The 18,787-nt window shown below is 33.9% G+C and overlaps 2 protein-coding genes across 3 annotated transcripts in view; one reads left to right on the top strand and one right to left on the bottom strand.

Moving 5' to 3' along the window:
• The window catches only part of LOC136034976 (uncharacterized), a 51,396-nt gene extending 45,318 nt beyond the window's left edge, over positions 1 to 6,078 (bottom strand). For both annotated transcript variants that reach the window (XM_065716540.1, XM_065716539.1), the window contains exon 1: positions 5,966 to 6,078. The gene's annotated coding sequence lies outside the window, so the exon portion shown is untranslated. The remainder of the gene's footprint in view (positions 1 to 5,965) is intronic.
• The window catches only part of LOC136034975 (uncharacterized), an 81,734-nt gene that overhangs the window by 6,357 nt on the left and 56,590 nt on the right, over positions 1 to 18,787 (top strand). The window contains exons 2-3 of the mRNA XM_065716538.1: positions 836 to 4,585; positions 13,860 to 13,959. Of these exons, the coding sequence (XP_065572610.1) occupies positions 878 to 4,585; positions 13,860 to 13,959 (3,808 nt within the window). The 5' untranslated portion in view covers positions 836 to 877. The remainder of the gene's footprint in view (positions 1 to 835; positions 4,586 to 13,859; positions 13,960 to 18,787) is intronic.

Here is an 18,787-nt window from a genome sequence, read left to right on the forward strand (position 1 = left end):
TTACAGTTGATATAGATACTTTGTTTTCATTACTTTAAATTTTTGGCTCTTCGAAGAGGGGTTGAGGCAGGACGTCAACGAGTATTTATTCAAGATAAAGATACGAAAAAAATATTTTTCAAAATTTAATGAGGATCATTGCGAACCCCTTCCCAATTAGCGAGACTGTTCTGAAGGCTCAGAACTCTGGATTACCTTTTTGCTGCAACTTACCTTGGTTCAAGTAACCAAGGATACTTAATAGCTGACATAGATACTTTGTTCTTGTCAAATTAAATTTTCGGCTATTAGGGGAAGGTGGAGGTAGGACATCAACGAGTTTATTCCTCCTCGCTTTATCTTATGTACATTATTGACTAATGTTTTCCAAGCCAAACAGTTTTTGGAAGAAATTATTTCAGCATCACCCAACCTATGCACTGTCTTGTTAATTAAATTATTTATTTATTTTGACGAGCAACGAAACTAGGAGTCAGCATCCCCAGTTTTTGATAGCTTAAAATGTCTAAATTAGCAGTCTATGGCCCTGATTTTAGGTCCAAAGAGGCCCAGCACTGATAACGAAACACTAAATTTAGTTTGATGGTTGCAATGATCTAGCCCATGAATCTTATTAAAGATTTGTCTTTTGCTCCTTCTTCATAAACATTGATAATAAGAAAAATGTAACTTCAATTTGAACTAGTTTTGTAGTGTTTTGTTGTATACCCTTAAAAATTGACATAATTAGCTTTTTAATAAATTAGAAAACATTAAATCCATCAATTTATTTTTAAAAGTATGTTGACAGAAGACTAGTTTTTCAGCTCTTCTACAAAAAAGCCTCATTTTTTAGGCGCAGCTGAAAGCTGATTGGCAGTCTTGAATACAATGAAGTATGATTCCAAACCGCCCAGCATATACTGAGTGCAATCTAAAGACAACCTCTCCGGTGGTAATAGAGAAAACAAATAAAATGATTGTACCTGATAGGCCAATACAGAGGCACTACTCAGATTCTAGTATTGCAGCTTCGGCTTATGATAGCAATACCACACTGAATTTATCTTGTAATACAACACCTCTGCCAAGGAGAAGAAAACGATCATCATGTGATATTCAAGCAGATCAATCAAGTATAAGTTCAGCTTCATCACTGAATTCAATTGCTCGCGCAAATGGTGGCAGTTTTTTTGCCTTTTTAAGGAAATTCAAGAAAAGAAGTGAAAATAATAGGCTTCGTCTGCCCCAAGAAACTGATAGAAGGCAAAGCAACACAAGTCTAAATTCAGTACTCAGTACCACAAGCACCTTTGCATTTTTCAAGCCTAGTCCAAAAGACGGACCTAAAATGGATAAACTTAAAATTAAAACTAAAGTAATAGAAGACGATTACGACGACCGTTTAAACCCCTTTGTAACCTCAGCAGAAAGTTTTGAGAAGGCAGGCCACGTGCATTCCCTTTCAAAAAACCCTTTCGAGGATGTTGCAGATGACAACTTTAGCACAACAAGCAATTTCTGTGCTACCAAACATGTTCCTAAGACTAATGACGTTTCACAAATTAAATCAGGAGCAAAGTACTCTCTATTAGAGAGTCATGAGGCTAAAAAGGATTGGCCTTGTCTCAACTACTCATTATCAAATAATACAAGTGAAGGTAAAAGGATAAAACATATTAAAGGAAAAGAAATGGATGGAAATCCAACTAAATGTGAATCCACCTCAGAATTGAGGTTATTTCGTGTTGTTGCGGAAACACCTGCTCACTTAATGGGCGAAAGATATATTAGGTCATTACCTGAAAGAAGGAAAAAAAGGAAAGCTCCTTTGCCACCTAAATCCTTCCCTCAGAAATGTCATATGAGGTCGGCCAGTCTAGGAAGTAATGAGAGCCACAAAAAGCGTGCTTCGCACATCCCAGGAAAACGAAGAGCACCATCTCCCCCAAATAAAGAAAAAAATGGGTCAGGATCAGGAAGCACTGCAGAATATTTGACTCCTCCTCCCTCTCCTGCTATTCCTAAGTCTTTAAATTGTTCAAATACCTCAGCAAGTAAAGTTCTTGAATCAGAAAGACATTTATATAGAAATGTGATTGTCCCACCTGTCAACGGGCTATCAAGCAAACCTAAAGACAGCAGCCAAAATAGTGCAAATAATATTTGCGACAAAAACGAAAGCTCTTCTTCAAAGTCAAGAGTGCCTCCAATAAACACGTTGAACAACTTGGATACTTTGAAAGGTGGCTCTGTGACACCCTCCTCATATAACATACAATTTGAAAATAGTGGTGCAAATGCAATGATTCAAGATAATGCCACGTTTAATGCCAAAACATTTTCGTCCCCTATGAAACTTGGAGAATCCCTTGTATCTCAGCCACCACTTCCTGGTGGCGAAAAGATGACTGAAATAGTTTTAAGTGATTTTTCAGAAGTAGGGAAATTTTCAGGGAACAGTAATACTAATGATGAAATTCCATCTATAATGAAAACTTCTAATGAGTTGTTAGCATTAGCTGATGGGAAGCTAGTTCCAAAGTCTGATAGAGTTAAAGCACTTGTTGAAGCGTTTAACGCTCAAGAAACCAGGTACCATGGTAAACAATGGTATAAGAGGTCACCTAAAAAGGCAAGTACGTTGACAAGGACCAAGAAAAAGAATGATTTTGAGGACGATATGATAGAGCTCCCATATTTTCGGAGCAGTGTCGTTAGAGGACGATCAACTACCAGTGAATCCATGGGTGAAGCATCTAATACTGAAAAAAGAGCTTCAACACAAATATCTTCCCTCAGCCCTACTAGAAAATTTGCATTTAGGAGAGAATTGGAAGAAGGTAGGCGAATATCGCTATTGAATATTAGCGAGCTTGACAAGGAAGCCGAAGCTATAATAAAAAAGAAAAGAAGCCTAGACAGTTCGCGTCGTTATGGTTTCAAATATTCGGATGAACCTGCAATCCACACAATTTCAGAAGAAGCTTCAGTTAGGCCCTTGCGGTTCCTAACACTCGAGGATTTTTCGGTCCCTTCAAAGTCCAACGTCAACTCATCGTCTGTGAATACTCGGCAAAATAAAAAAAGTGAAAAGTTTTTGGCTGTTTTAGGGAATCCTAAAGAAACCAAAAATATATCAAAAGATTTAAAATCCATAAACAAGACTAACATGACAAATGAAAAAAGTAAGGAAGTGTTAAACTATGCTAGCAATATCATAGCATCAGATAATTTACTTGAAACTAAGAAAAGGATAGTGAGAAAATCACCAGAAAAATCGTCTAGGGATCATTCAGCGAGCCAAATTATGAAAACATCGAAAAACATAGGAACAAATGAAAATAAATATTTTAAGATGCTAAAAGAAGAAGTTTTGAGTGTCAACAGTCCAGAGCCAGCTCATATAAAAAAGGAAGCAGTAGAATTAAATTCATTAATAGGCCAACCACCCTCAATGCTTTCTAGTTATTCTGACAATATTCATTGCAAAAAAGCTGCTGAAATAAAAGTCAAAGATCCAGCCCCCTCACAAGCAATTAGTACCCCCTCTGACCAATTACTCAAATATACAAATGCCAAAGATATCAAAACCGATATCAAACTTGATTTGGATTTATATCCTCCATGTAGTTCTCGAGAGCACAAGAAAAGTGACAAAGATGATGATAATAAAAAAGATCCTTCAGAAAACAGTGGAGTTTTGAGAATAAATCCTTTGTCAAAAGAAAATTACGAGACATCTAGCACAGATACATCATCAAAGATGCATAAAAGTAGACTGGAGCTGGCAGCGTTGCGGGAGAAATATTTTTCTGCAAAACTTTCGACAGTACCTAAAAAGGATGTAAAATGTGTAAAAGAAGAGTCAGTTAAAATAAAAAGCAAGCCTTGTCAAGGCCAATTTAAAACAGCCAAAGATTCTGTGGCATATTCAAGTCCAAAATCTACAATGGTAGAAAAAAAAAACCCTGCAGTAAAAATTCTTACTACGGGTGAGATATCTTCTAAAATCAGCGAGGGTGACAAAGATGATGAAAAAACGGCAAAGAAACGTTTATCAGATGTGACAATTGATAATATTGTTGGCTTTATAACAAAAGCTTTTCAGATGAACGATTTTGAGAAGAAAGCATCTATCAATATTGATTCTTCTACCTCTCAAGAGAATTCTGGAAATTTTTCAAGCCTTTCTGCTTCAGCCGCTTTAAACAAAGAAAAATATGACAGTGAAGGGTCTTGTGGTGAGCATATCGTGGGACAGAAAAGCACTGACAAATATGAGCAAACTAATCAGCACGTGCCGCTTAAGGCTCAAGAGTCACACTTGGCATTCTTAGATATACCAGACTCTGATGACGGGATACCAGAGCACGTTCTTGCAATACGTAGTCTTGATAGAATACCTTCATCAAAGATTGCTGATTCCAACAGTGTTTCCAACATCAAAGAATCTCAGCGTAGCAGTTCAGCATCTCAGGTTTATGGAAATCTCAAACCGGTACCGCTACCAAGACTGAGTATACAGCAAAAGGCCACTCTAACATCTACAAAAAAAGAAAGTTTTGATCAACAAACTGATTTGGAAATTTTCGATTCCTTTAAGGCAAGTACCGTCTCTTGACTATGTCTTATTTGAACCTAGGATAGAAACAAATGAAGAGGCATCAGATGTAACTTGTCTTATGCAGTCTCACATTTTGAAGTGGTGTTGACATATACCAAACCTTGAACTGTGGACTAAACTACAAACAATCATGACAAAATAAGATTTATTTTGGCTGCCAAAAAAAATATTTATCAATAAAAAAGCATAGAGAACATAGCCTGTAAGGGACTGAACACGACATAAACAAAGATAATTTAATTAAAATAACGATAATACTGATAATGGTGAGAATTGGTGCATTTTCAGCAATAGTATTTGTGCTTCGAAGCTCACTACTACAAATACAAATAACTGCAATAACAAGCCTCCTGGTACCAACCCATCAGCATACTCTCCTCTTCTATGTCAGCTTACTCAAAAATTGACTCCTTACATCCTCCTTTGAAGTTTCAAATTTATTTAAATACTTTCTTATGACCTTTTTGCTATTTGGGGCCAGCTTATCGTTTGGCCCCAACAGAATGACCAAAAAGCTTATTATTTGGCAATCATTATCCTTCATCTCTAAAATCTGACCTTCCAATACCATAAAAAAATAACAATTTTTCGTAATATTATTAGAGAAAGAGCTATAAGGGACTACTCTCTTTGCTTATTATGAATATGTAATGAGTCTGTACTTATGATCTATTTAAGATGACAGAATTAAAAATGATTCAACATAAATAGTAATTACTGGCATCTGGAACACAGCCTTTGTGGTAATAATGATAATGATAATTGTCAAATGAAAAATTATGTCACGGTATTGTTATCAGTCAAAACTTAAATTTGGAAACGGCTGAGGAAAGTGTCAGGTGTATTATTTTCTATTTATCACTATCAACAACATTTCCTCGTCTCTTTGCTCTATGTTTATATCTGCGCATGCTCGTATACTGAAAATAATAATCAGGATAAAAATAGTCATTCGTTTCAATAATAATATTGATTACGTCAAGGTCATGTGCGGATGGACATAAGCCTATGAAAGGAAGGGGAATTCCACTTTGGAAAAATAATATCCAAAGCCTTTTTTACTCGGAAAATCTGCTAAAAAATTTTGTAAATCCGAACAATGTGCGTTTTTTTTAATTTGTTGCATTTTGATGACATTGGTTTTAATCACGACCCTTCCACCTCTCCGGCTATGGACTTTTATCAGTACACAAACTATAATAGGAGACAGTTAAAATAAGCCAGAGAACAAAGAGATAAGCTGTTAAAACTTCACTCCTTCTTCTTATTAAAACTTCACTCATTACCTCCTTCTATGAAGTTTCAATTTATTGATAAACTCTAAATCTAAGTAATTTTTAACTGCGAAAGAATCCTTACCATTTAATGCATCATCCACGGTGAAAAAGTGTCCTTTTTCAAAGTAATGTCCTTTTAGCAGCTTTTGAACCTTTTGCATCAAGACCTTTGACATTCAAACATTTCACGGCCAATCCTGTGATTCTGTGATCATAAAAAAGATAGAATAAAAAAAAAACGTGAAATTTCACAGGAAAACCGTGACGGTCACAACACTGTTACCATTCGTAGTGATTTCAAATACAGTCTGCATATGTTATTTTCTTATACGGTTTTTTATTCATTTAAATTATTTCTTCTGAAATATTTTTGGAATAAACTTAGTAGCTATTTTTTTAACTTAAATAGCATTGTTCATTGTATATTTTTTTTTAAGATGTTTGATTTTTTCATGTGACATATTTGTCTCCTATGCCATTTACATCGAGAAACTGAAACCTTTAAAACTGAGAGGGTAAGTGATAATGAAATTTGATTGTTTCAACTGTTAAGGAGGGAAGGGATGCATGCCAAAAAAGCATTAAAAAACTAGGAAATTAAGCTTTAATTTAGAAGATTTTCTTATGGAAGTCCCAACTTTTTGGTACCAAATAAAAAAAAATAAACAAGGGTGAAAAATCAGCAAAAAATAAATAAGCTTAAAACGTATAAAACCAAAAAGCTGAAGCAAAGAGGCTCAACGTAGCAACGCTGGAAATTGCAGTTCTGTCCTAAAAACTTCCAAATTTTAAAACAACCGGAAAACCGTAGAAATTCACGATTTTTCAGGCATGAATAGAGCTTGACGTAAATAATGACGAAGACGACACTGCCTTTCCATAATACAAATACAGAAGAGGGAATAATGAGGACTTTCTTCCCACGACAGTGAACCAACAAAAACTATTTGAATATTTCGGCCCTATATCTAAGGGCCGTCTTCAGCAAAGAAAATAATAAACAATAAAACACTTACAATAAAAGTTTTCGGTTAAAAATCCATTCTTTTTTTAAAATAGCCTTGGCATCATTACTTCTTAACGAAAGTTCAGCCAAGACTGTGTGATAAAGACTTACATTTTACAAGGTAAAAAGGTTCATTCATTGAACTAACTGTGTTTATTAAAAACTGATCCAATTTTAAATAAATACAGTTAGTTCAATGAATGAACCTTTTTAGCTTGTAAAATGTAAGCCTTTATCACACAGTCTTGGCTGAACTTTTCGCTAAGAAGTAATGATGCCAAGGCTAATTTTAAAAAAGAATGGATTTTTAACCGAAAACTTTTATTGTAAGTGTTTTATTGTTTATTATTTTCTTTGCTGAAGACGGCCCTTAGATATAGGGTCAAAATATTCAAATAGGTTTTGTTGGTTCACTGTCTTGGGAAAAAAAAGTCCACATTATTCTCTTTTCTGTAGTTGTATGAATAGAGCTAATATGGGTTCGAGAAGGAGTATGTTTTCATTTTAATGTCTTTGGTGCTTTTAATTGAATTTTTAGTTTTTAAGTTGTAAATAACTTTCCATAAATTTTTGAATACCTTTGCTTTGATTTAAATTTTTTTTTAAATATTCCTTAAATTTTAAAAATAATCATTAAATAATAACCAAATTTCTTTTAATAACATTCAGTTTGCTTGAAGTCAAATATTAGTTGAAACCTTTTAAGTATTTACTACGTTGGTTTTGTCCAGATTTGGGCTTCTTTTGGAAACCATAGGCCAAATTAAAAATTTGTGAAAAGATTTATTGTAATTCAATGGATATTCAACGAGCATGTGTTATCTTTCAGAAGAAAATGGTGGCAGTTCTGGTCTCTTCATTTTGCTTATATTTACAGTAAATATTAAGCATTATTACATAAGTATTGCAGTAAGTGACTAACCTACTGACAACTACGATTTCTGCTTTATTTAATAAACGATAAAAGTTGAAAAAACTACAAAATGATTATAAATGTTCGATAATTTATTTCAAATGTGCGCCTCAAAAATTTCTGCACCCGGGGCTAGTGCCCCCTCAACCCTTTTCCTGTAAAACCACTTGTGGGGAAAGAGGTGTTAGAAAACTTGTGAAAAACACAAGCCTGAATTTGATTTAAAGACATCTGAAAATTCTGATGATTCTGTTCCGAATTTTCTCCCGTTAGTCTAAGGGAAAATCAAGTCTCTTTGTTGGGGGCCATCACGGGTATGGCCATAATTGAAATCTATGCAGGAAAATTGCACGATACACGATACTCATTGAACAACGTGAAAACATAACTTTTTTACATGGCCAGCAATGATATTTCCTCTTATTTTCTTCATTGCTAATGAGGCACTGGAACATCATAGAGAGCTGTTTAAAAACCCATAAAAGATAAATCTTATATTTTTCCGTTTTGTATATGCCTAGACTCGATAAACCCGTCATAAAGTCTTACATGGTGCAATAAAAGCGCAATTTGGGCCACATTTTTGGAATGGAACGGCTGGACTGGACACATGAATATCATAGAGAGCAAATTATGGGTTCATTTATAAACTAATTTTTATGTTTAATTGCTCTTTATAAATTTGATTTCATATGGCAATCATAAAGTAACACGTGGCATTCAAAAAATGCACTTTTCCTTTTTTTAATTTTTTAAAATAAAAAATAACAAAAAAGGGTCCTTTCCCAGAAAAGGGCGAATAAATTTTTCCCGACCCCTGTTGAAATTCTCCTACACGAAAATTTCCCCTGAAAATATTCTTTGCATTTGAAATAGCGACAGTATTTTTTAATTTAAAGCATTTGAAAAAATGTGTGAGCAATTATGTGTGAGCATTGTTTAATTAAGAATATCGTAAAAATCTGAACGATTCTTAGCAGTATTTCGTAAGAAACCCCACATTAATTAAAACTTACCAGGGATGCCAATAGGATGGGTGAAATTGACGCTTAGATTTTGAGAATCACCCTTCCCTTTGTATCTTTGTTAAAAATAAATATCTAGAAAAACTACACAATTTTTTTGTGTAAATCAGGTTATGAGAAGTATGCAGTTCTGGAAGGGGGAGAGGGCTACATATTCTTTCATAAAATTCCTTTCACCTGGCGAAGCTTGATCTCCTAGTGCTGCGTATTAAAACTGATAACAATAGATAAAGAGTATGGGCTGATTCCGCATATTTGTTAGCATAAAACTTCTTGTTTGTTAGAAAAATATACATAGAGTATGTGGATGCAGCGATGAATGCATCAACAAACTGTACATACAGCATATACATGCTGTACGTACATGTAAAACAGTTAGTGGTAACGAACTGTAGTAAGGAGTGACCTGGCTCAATAGTAACCGTACCTCTAAAAAACGGATTTTGATTTCAATAGTTACATCAAAAGAATTGCATTTTCATGCTGATTTTAAATATATAAGTTTCATCAAGTTTAATTCTACCCATCAAAAGTTACAAACCTGAGAAAATTTGCCTTATTTTTTTCCAGGGGTGATCGTATCGACCCAGTGGTCCTAGAACGTCGCAAGAGGGCTCATTCTAACGTAAATTAAAAGTTCTAGTGCCCTTTCAAAGTGAACAAAAAATTGGAGGGCACCTAGGCCCCCTCCCATTTTATTCAGCAAAGTCGAAAATCCTAATAATTATGTCTTTGGGGACGACTAACTCCCCCACAGCCCCCGTGGGAGGGGCTGCAAGTTACTAACTTTGACCAGTTTTTACATATAGTAACGGTTATTGGGAAGTGTACAGACGTTTTCAGTTCTTTTGGTTGGGAGAAGGTTGAGGGAAGGTGGTTACTTGGGAGGATCTTTCCACAGAGAAATTTTTCATGGGAGAAGAGAATTTCCATGAAGTGGGTACAAGATTTTCTGGCATTATTTCAAAACAATGGAAAAATAGATATGAATAAGTTTCCTGAACTGAAAGTAAGGAGCGGCATTAAAACTTAAAACGAACAGAAATGTTTACGCAAATGAGGGTTTCAACTCCTCCTATACCTCGCTCTTTACGCTAAAGTATTTTTAGGTATTTTAACTATTTATTCTACAGCCTTTGTGATTCAGGGGTTCGTTCTTAAGGAATCGGGACAAAATTTAAGCTTTAGTGTAAAGAGTGAGGTGTTGACGAGGGGGCGAAGCCCCTCATATACGTAATAAAAACATACGAATATAAAAGTTCGTTACGTAACTTAATTCGTAAGTTACGTATATTTTTTACTTATAAGAACGTTCGTAAAAATTCAAAGTTCTAGTTGCCTTTTTAAGTAACCAAAAAATTTGAGGGCTACGAGGCCTCCTCCTCCGCTCCTTTTTTCTCAAAATCGTCCGGTAAAAACTATGAGAAAGCCAAAACTATGAAAAAAAAATTAATATGCTAATTTTGTTCTAATTATTAATGTGTGGAGAGCCAAAACTAAAACATGCATTAATTCAAAAACGTTCAGAAATGAAATATAAAAAAACAAGCTTTTTTAAATGAAAGTAATGAGCGACATTAAAACTTAAAACAAATACAAATAACTCCATATATGAAATTGGCTATTCCCTCCTCATTGCCCTGCTCTTTGCGCTAAAGTTTTTGCTCTTTTACAAAGTAGAGTTGAGAGAAAGAGTCAAACTTTATTGTAAAGAGCAGGGCGCTGAGAAGGGAGTAGCCCCTTTCATGTACGAAGTAATTTCTGTTCGTTTTAAGTTTTAATGTCGCTCCTTACTTTCAGTTAAACAAAACTTGTTTTTTTATTTAATTGTATACAATATGATGATGCAGAGATCATCTGCAAATGTCACACAAGTAGCACTGTCGTTGCGTTAAAATGCAACTAACAGCAGTAATAATTCTCCATTGACACACTTGACACATTTGACATTTGACACATTTGACACATAAATGTTGACACATTTATGTCAACTCTCTTTTTGGAGCAGGTTAAAAGAAATGTTTATAAAAAGGAAAATAGCGAGAAGTCAACATGGTATCAAACAGTTCGTGGTAACGAACTGTAGTAAGGAGCGACCCGGCTCAATAGTAACCAAAACTCTAAAAAATGATAGCCAAAAAAAGAATTAATATACAATTTCATTTTAATAATTTATATGCGGAGAGCCAAAACCAAACATGCATTAATTCAAAAACGTTCAGAAATTAAATAAAAACAACTAATTTTTTTAGCTGAAAGTAAGGAGCAACATTAAAACTTAAAACGAACAGAAATTACTCCGTATATGAAATGATTTGTCCCCTCCGCAATCCCTCGCTAATTACGCTAAAGTTTGACTCTTTGCCACAATTCTACTTTTTAAAACAATTAAAAGCTTTAGCGTAAAGAGCGAGGGATTGCGGAGGGGACAAATCATTTCATATACGGAGTAATATAATAGGTATAAATATAATATAATACGTAATATAAAATAGTAATATAATACGGAGTAATATGTTGATAAGTCAACATGGTATTGCACATAGAGTCAGTTCTACATTTATGTGCTAGTATGTGAATCCTAACGTAAGGAATAACGTAAACGTAAGGAATACGTAGAAAACGTAAGGAATAAGACGTTGTCAGCGCTCACTGGTAGTTTCAGTTACAACTAAGAGAATTTGAAGCTATATTGGAGATTTAATTTAAATATTTGAAGTGAAATTAAAACAACTAAATGATTCCTAGAGCTGATCCCTCCCCCTTACTAACTTTTTATGACTTAACTACAACCAATTCGACCTATGTACCTGCAGTACGAATATTATTATAAAAAGTTCTAAATCTTATTTCCTTTTTTGATGATTTCTTTTCATGTTTTCAATGAAAAAAAAATGTTTTCAATGATTACTTGTTTTACAGCAATTCCATTCTGTCTTAATTGCAGATTAAATAAAAAAAACTAGTTTTTTTAAACTGAAAGTAAGGAGCGACAATAAAACAATGGGTTGTCCCCTCCTCAACACCTCGCTCTTTACGCTAAAGTTCTTAATTGTTTTAAAAAGTAAAATTATGGCAAAGAGTCAAACTTTAGTGTAAAGAGCAAAGGGTTGTGGAGGGGACAACCCATTTCATATACGGAGTAATTTCTGTTCGTTTTAAGTTTTAATGTCGCCCCTTACTTTCAGTTAAAAATACTAGTTTTTTTATCTAATTTCTGAATGTTTTTGAATTAATGTATGTTTGATTTTGGCTCTCCGCACATAAATTATTAAAATAAAATTTGCATATTAATTCTATTTTTTGGCTAAATGGCTTTCTCTTAGTTTTGATCAGACGATTTTGAGAAATAAGGGGTGGGGAAGGAGGCTTAGTTGCCCTTCAATTTTTCGGTTACTTAAAAAGGCAACTAGAACTTTTAATTTTTAACGAACGTTTTTATTAGTAAAAAATATACGTAACTTAAGAATTAACTTACATAACAAACTTTTATATTCTTATGTTTTTATTACGTATACGAGGGGGTTTGTACCCTCGTTAATACCTCGCTCTTTACACTAAATCGTAAGTTTTGTCTCGATTCTTTAAGAATGACCCCTGAATCAGAAAGTCCGTAGAATAAATAATTGAAATTACTAAAAATACTTTAGCATAAAGAGCGAGGTATTTATCTCCTCCTAAATACCTCGCTCTTTATACTAAAGTATTTTTAGAACCCCTCATATGCGTAATAATCTCTGTTCGTTTTAAGTTACAGTGCTACTCCTTACTTTCAATTGAAAAAACGTTTTCATGTTAATTTTTTTCATTGTTTTTTTATAGTAATGCTAGAAAATCCTGCGCCCTTTTCATTGAATTTTTCTTCCCCCATGACATATTCCTCCAAGGAAAAATCCTCCCACATGGCCCCCTCCTCTCAACCCCACCCCCCAAACCAAAAAAATCCCCCTGAAAACGTCTGTACACTTCCCAATTACAATTACTGAATGTAAACACTGGTCAAAGTTTGTAACATACAGCCCCTCCTTTGGGGATTTTGGGGGTAAAGTCATTCCCAAAGACATATTTATTATGGTTTTCGACTATGCGGAACAAAATGGCTATCTCAAAATTTTGATCTCTTGACTTTGAGAAACACATGAGCGTGGGAGGGGGCCTAGGTGCCCTCCAATTTTTTTGGTCACTTAAAAAGGGTAGAACTTTTCATTTCCGTTAGAATGAGCCCTCTTGCGACATTCTAGGACCACATGGTCGATACGATGACCCCTGGGGAAAAGAAAAAAAAAACAAATAAACACGCACCCGTAATTTGTCTTCTGGCAAAAAATACGAAATTCCACATTTTCCACAAAACGAACAGAAATTAATTTGTATATGAAAGCGGCTGCTTCCTCATCAACTTCCCGCTCTTTACACTAAACTTTTTTACTGTTTTAAAAAGTAGATTTGAGAGAAAGAGTCAAACTTTAGCGTAGAAAGCGGGGCGTTGATGAGGAAGCAGCCCCTTTCATATACGAAATGATTTCTGTTCGTTTTAAGTTTTAATGTTGCTGCTTACTTGTTTTTTTTTTATTTAATGGAAACTTAAAACGAGCAACAGTTTCAGAGTTACTTAATATTTTTCCCTCCCAAATTATTGGAGCCATCCTCAATGACGCCACTGGTTTATACCACCCTTTATACACAAACTCATCTCTATCCTCCTCTCTTATTCCTCCATATGAAATACAAGGTATTTTTAGAACAAAACTTGGTAGTTACAACTTTGTTAAGAAATTACTTCTCTAGTAAGCTTTTTCGTCTGATTTTTTAAATCTGATGCGGTTTTTCAGACAATTGAAATACGCGAAATATAAAATAAAGATTAGATACGTTCGTGAACGTGGGGTATTTGAATTACGATGTTCCTTTTTTGTTTGTGGATTCATAAAATCGTTTTGGATCGAAAAGTTTAAGCTAAAATTAATTTCTATCTTATGATTTTACATTGATTTGTTTTTGTCATATTTTTATCATTGTTTGTTTTTTTTAGCTAAGTGGAATCCAGGATGGAATGCAATCAGCTTCTAATAAAATCCAAAACAAAGAAGCTAAGAGGCCATGCCCTAAGCCAAGAATTCGGATTGAGAAAGGTGAGAAGCTTGTTCTTTGAAGAAATTTGTATAGAAATGTATAGAATTTCTCCATTCTCGATCCCTAGTTCTTTACGCTAAAATTCTTATTTGAACTTGTTTGAAGTTGAAAAGAAATATTTATTCAAATTAAACATTCCTTGTGTCTGAGCTTTTCTTAAAGGACTGGGACAAAATACCCAACTTAAGTATAATGAGTAAGGGGTTGTAGAGAGGACTAGACCGCAAATTATCCCATGACAGAATAATTCTCGTTTGTTTCAAGGTTTAATGTCAGTGTTTACTTTAATTTGAAAAAAAAAAATTCTTATTTAATTTGTGTTGATTTTTAATTACGTACCCACGCTCGCTCTAAATTTGAGGATTACCGTAAATTTATTGTATTTTCAAATCGTAATAAAGTATAAATGTCCTAACAAACCGCAATACGAAAAGCATGATTAATAAATTTCGTTCCTGCATATATTGTAATCATCATTTTGTTTCTTATGGGCCACGATTCTATTGAAAAGGGCAACTCTTTACTTACAGTGTATTATTACGATAATACACTAAAAAAAATATAGAAATATAAAAATTATTTATGGGCTTATTATTCCTATAGTTTTTAGTGCGGGTTCTTTGAATAAATTAGAAATATTGTCATGGGAGCCAGTTGGTGTGCTATGCTGAAGAATTACATTTTAATTGCTGATTTTAAATATATAAGTTTCATTACGTTTAGTCTTACCCATTAAAAGTTACGATCCTGAGAAAATGTACCTTATTTTAGAAAAAGGGGGAAACACCCCCTAAAATTTATAGAATCTTAACGAATATCACACTATCAGATTCAGCTTATCAGAAAACCCTACTGTAAAAGTTTCAAGCTCCTATCTACAAAAATGTGAAATTTTGTTTTTTTGCCAGAAGAAAGATCATGGGTGCGTGTTTATTTGTTTGTTTGTTTGTTTTTTCCCCAAGGGTCCCAGAGTGTCGTAAGAGGGCTCATTCTAACGGAAATTAAAAGTTCTATGGCCCTTTTTAATTGACCAAAATAACTGGAGGGCAGATTGTGCCCCTCCCACGCAAATTTTTCGCCAAAGTCACTGGATCACTGGATAAAGAGCGAGGTATTGACGAGGGGGCAAATCCCCTCATATCCCCAATAAAAATACACACAAATATAGAAGTTCGTTACGTAAGGTGATTCGTAAGGAACGTATGTTTATTACTAACAAAAACGTTTGTACAAAAAAATAAAAAACAATATAGTTGTATTTTTGAGTAACCAAAAATTGGAGGGTAGCTTGGCCTCTGCCCCCACCCCTTTTCTTATCAAAACTGTCCGATCAAAAGTATGAGAAAGCCATTTAGCAAAAAAATTAATTAATATGCACACTTTGTTTAATTATTCATGTGCGGTGAGCAAAAATATAAACATACTTTAATTCAAAAACAAAAAAAAAATTCAGCTGCAAGTATGACCAACATTAAAACTTAAAACGAATAGAAATTATTCCGTATGTGAAAGGGGTTGTCGCCTCCGCAAAGCCTCGTTCTTTACGCTAAAGTTTTTTTATTGTTTTAAAAAGTAGAGTTGTGACAGAGTCAGACTTTATTGTAAAGAGCGGGGTGTTGAGGTGGAGACAATCCCTTTCCTATGCTAAATAATTTCTATTCGTTTTAAGTTTTGTGTTGCTCCTTACTTGCAGTTAAAAAAAAAGTTGTTTTTCTTATTTAATGCTTAAATAGGAACACGAGATAATTACTATTTTAATCTTTAACAAAAAAAACCTACTTGTAGTACTTTAATCTGTAATAATTATCGTTCTTGAGGAAAAAAGCACAAAATTTCATATTTTCATAGATAGGGCTTGACAAGTGAAACTTTATTGTAAAGAGCGGGGTGTTGAGGAGGAGACAATCCCTTTCCTATACTAAATAATTTCTGTTCGTTTTAAGTTTTGTGTTGCTCCTTACTTGCAGTTATAAAAAAACTTGTTTTTCTTACTTAATACTTAAATAGAAACACGAGAATATTACTATTTTAATCTTTAACAAATAAAACTACTTGTAGTACTTTAATCTGTAATTATCGTTCTTGAGGAAAAAAGCACAAAATTTCATATTTTCATAGATAGGGCTTGACAACTCTACATAGAGCTTTCTGATGTGCTTGTTTCGATGATTTAAGTTCAACTAAAATCACCTGCTCTTTTGGGAGACCTTTTTTTCGTAAATAGGACTAATTTTCTCAATTTTGTAACATTTGTTTTGTAAATTTAAACAAGATGAATTTTGTATATTTGGAATCAATATAAAAGGTGAATTGTTTTAACCCAAACATTGATATCAAAATAGCTTTTTTAGGGTTCTGGTTGCTATTAGCTCAAGTAGCTACGTACCACAAGCTGTTTAATATAAAAATTTCAAACCTAAAATCGCTGCTTCTTGTAGAATAAAGAATTTCTGTTAAAACTTGCCTCTCTTCTTGGGGAAATGCCTGAAGGCTTTTGAGATGCCCCCTTTTCTTCTCATATTTTGTACCCATAAGCATATGAGTGTATTTTATAATGCTAAAAAGAAAACATATTTCTACAATTTAAAGGGAGCTGTCACCCCAGAGCACCTATATTCAGGCTCAATCCAAATGCAGGGAGATTAAAGATTAATTTGTACCCTCCTTCTAGACATTTTTCTATATTTACCCTTAGGCTCACGAGGAGTTAGAAAGTTTGAACACAAAAACGCACATCTAAAAAACGGGATTTTGATACTAATAGATACATCAAAAGAATTGGATTTTTATGCTAATTCTAAATATCATGAAAAGAGGAATCACCAATGCAACAGCACAAACACACACACAAAAAAAAAAAAAAAAAAAAAAAAAAAAAAAAAAAAAAAAAAAAAAAAAAAAAAAAAGAGACAGAAGGAGAAAAGGAAGACTGTTTTCCTGAATTAGTGATTAATATAGACCAGCACTTGAATGAGGCCTTAACCCTACTCATCCATACAATCACATAGGTCAAACAGCATAGCCACACACAATCAACCATAAAGAATAATCCATGGACAGGCAGTCATGTCGTCAATAAGTATAAGTCGTCATTTACCAAACAATAGAAAAAATAATATAGACAAATAATATAAGTTTCATCAAATTTAATCTTGCCCATCAAAAGTTAAGAGCCTGAGAAAATTTGCCTTATTTTGAAAAATAGTTGGAAATACCTCTTAAACGTCATAGTATCTTAACAAAAATCACACCATACATTCAGCGTATCAGAAAACCCTAGTGTAAAAGTTTCAAGCACCTATTGATGAAAATGTGGAATTTTGGATTTTTGCCAGAAGACCGATCACGGGTGCGTATTTATTTGTTTTTTTCCCAGGGGTGATCATATCGACCCAGTGGTCCTAGAATGTCGCAAAAGGACTCATTCTAATGTAAATTAAAAGTTCTAGTGCTCTTTTTAAGCGACCAAAAAATGGAGGGTACCTAGGCCCGTTTCCACGCTCATTGTTTCCTCAAAGTCACCAGATCAAAAGTTTGAGATAGCCATCTTGTTCAGCATAGTTGAAGAACTAATAATTATGTCTTTGGCGATGACTTACTCCCCCAAAGTCCCCGGGGGAGGGGCTGCAAGTCACAAACTATGACCATTGTTTGCATATAGAAAAGGTTATTGGGAAGTGTACAGACATTTTAGGGGAATTTTCTCTGGTTGGGGGAGGGGAGTCAAGGGGAATGGGTTACGTGGGATGATCTCTCCATGGAGAATTTATCATGGGGGAAGAGAAATTCCATGAAGGGCACGCAGGATTTTCTAGCATTCTTTAAAAAAAATGAAAAAATAAATATGAAAAAGTTTTTTTTCAACTGGATTTAAGGAGCAGCATTAAAACTTAAAACGAAGAGAAATTATTACGCATATGAGGAGTTTCATCTCCTCCTAAATACCTCGCTCTTTACACTAAAGTATTTTTTTGTAATCTCAACTATTCATTCTATGAACTTTGTGATTCAGGGGTCATTCTTAGAGAATTGGGATAAAATTTAAGCTTAGTGTAAAGAGCGAGGTATTGACGAGGGGGCGAGCCCTCTCATATACGTAATATAAATATACGAATATAGAAGCTCGTTACTTAAGTTAATTTGTAAGTTACGCATATCTATCACTATTAAAAACGTTCTTTAAAAAATTAAAATTTCTAGTTGCCTTCTTAAGTAACCGAAAAATTGGAGGCCAAATAGGCCTCCTACCCCACCCTTTTTTCTCGAAATCGTACAATTAAAACTATGAGAAAGCCATTTAGCCACAAAAAATTAATATGCAAATTTCGTTTTTACATATCATGTGCGAAGAGCCAAAATTAAACATATATTAATTCAAAAACGTTCAGAAATTAAATAAAAAAACAAGTTTTTTCAACTGAAAGTAAGGAGCAGCATTAAAACTTAAAGCGAACAGAAATTACTCCGTATATGAAAGGGGCTGTTTCCTTCTAAACGCCCCGCTTTTAACGATAAAGTTTTTTTTTATTCTTTTAAAAAGTGAGTTTTGAAAAACGGTCAAACTTTAGCGTAAAGAGCAGGAAATTTAACAGGGAGCAGCCCCTTTCATATACAAAGTAATTTCTGTTCGCTTTAAGTTATAATGTCGCTCCTTACTTTCAGTTGAAAAATCTTGTTTTTCTTATTTAATATACACAAGGACCGCTTATTATTAATTACAATAATAAGCTTTTTACAAATTCAAAAAACACTTTATTGTAAAGAGCGAGGCACTGAGGAGGGGGCTGCCAACCAAAATTTTTGTTTCCTTAAAACAGGGCACCTTTT

The sequence above is a fragment of the Artemia franciscana genome, chromosome 13, assembly GCF_032884065.1.
Source record: "Artemia franciscana chromosome 13, ASM3288406v1, whole genome shotgun sequence".
In the NCBI taxonomy this organism is placed as follows: domain Eukaryota; kingdom Metazoa; phylum Arthropoda; class Branchiopoda; order Anostraca; family Artemiidae; genus Artemia; species Artemia franciscana.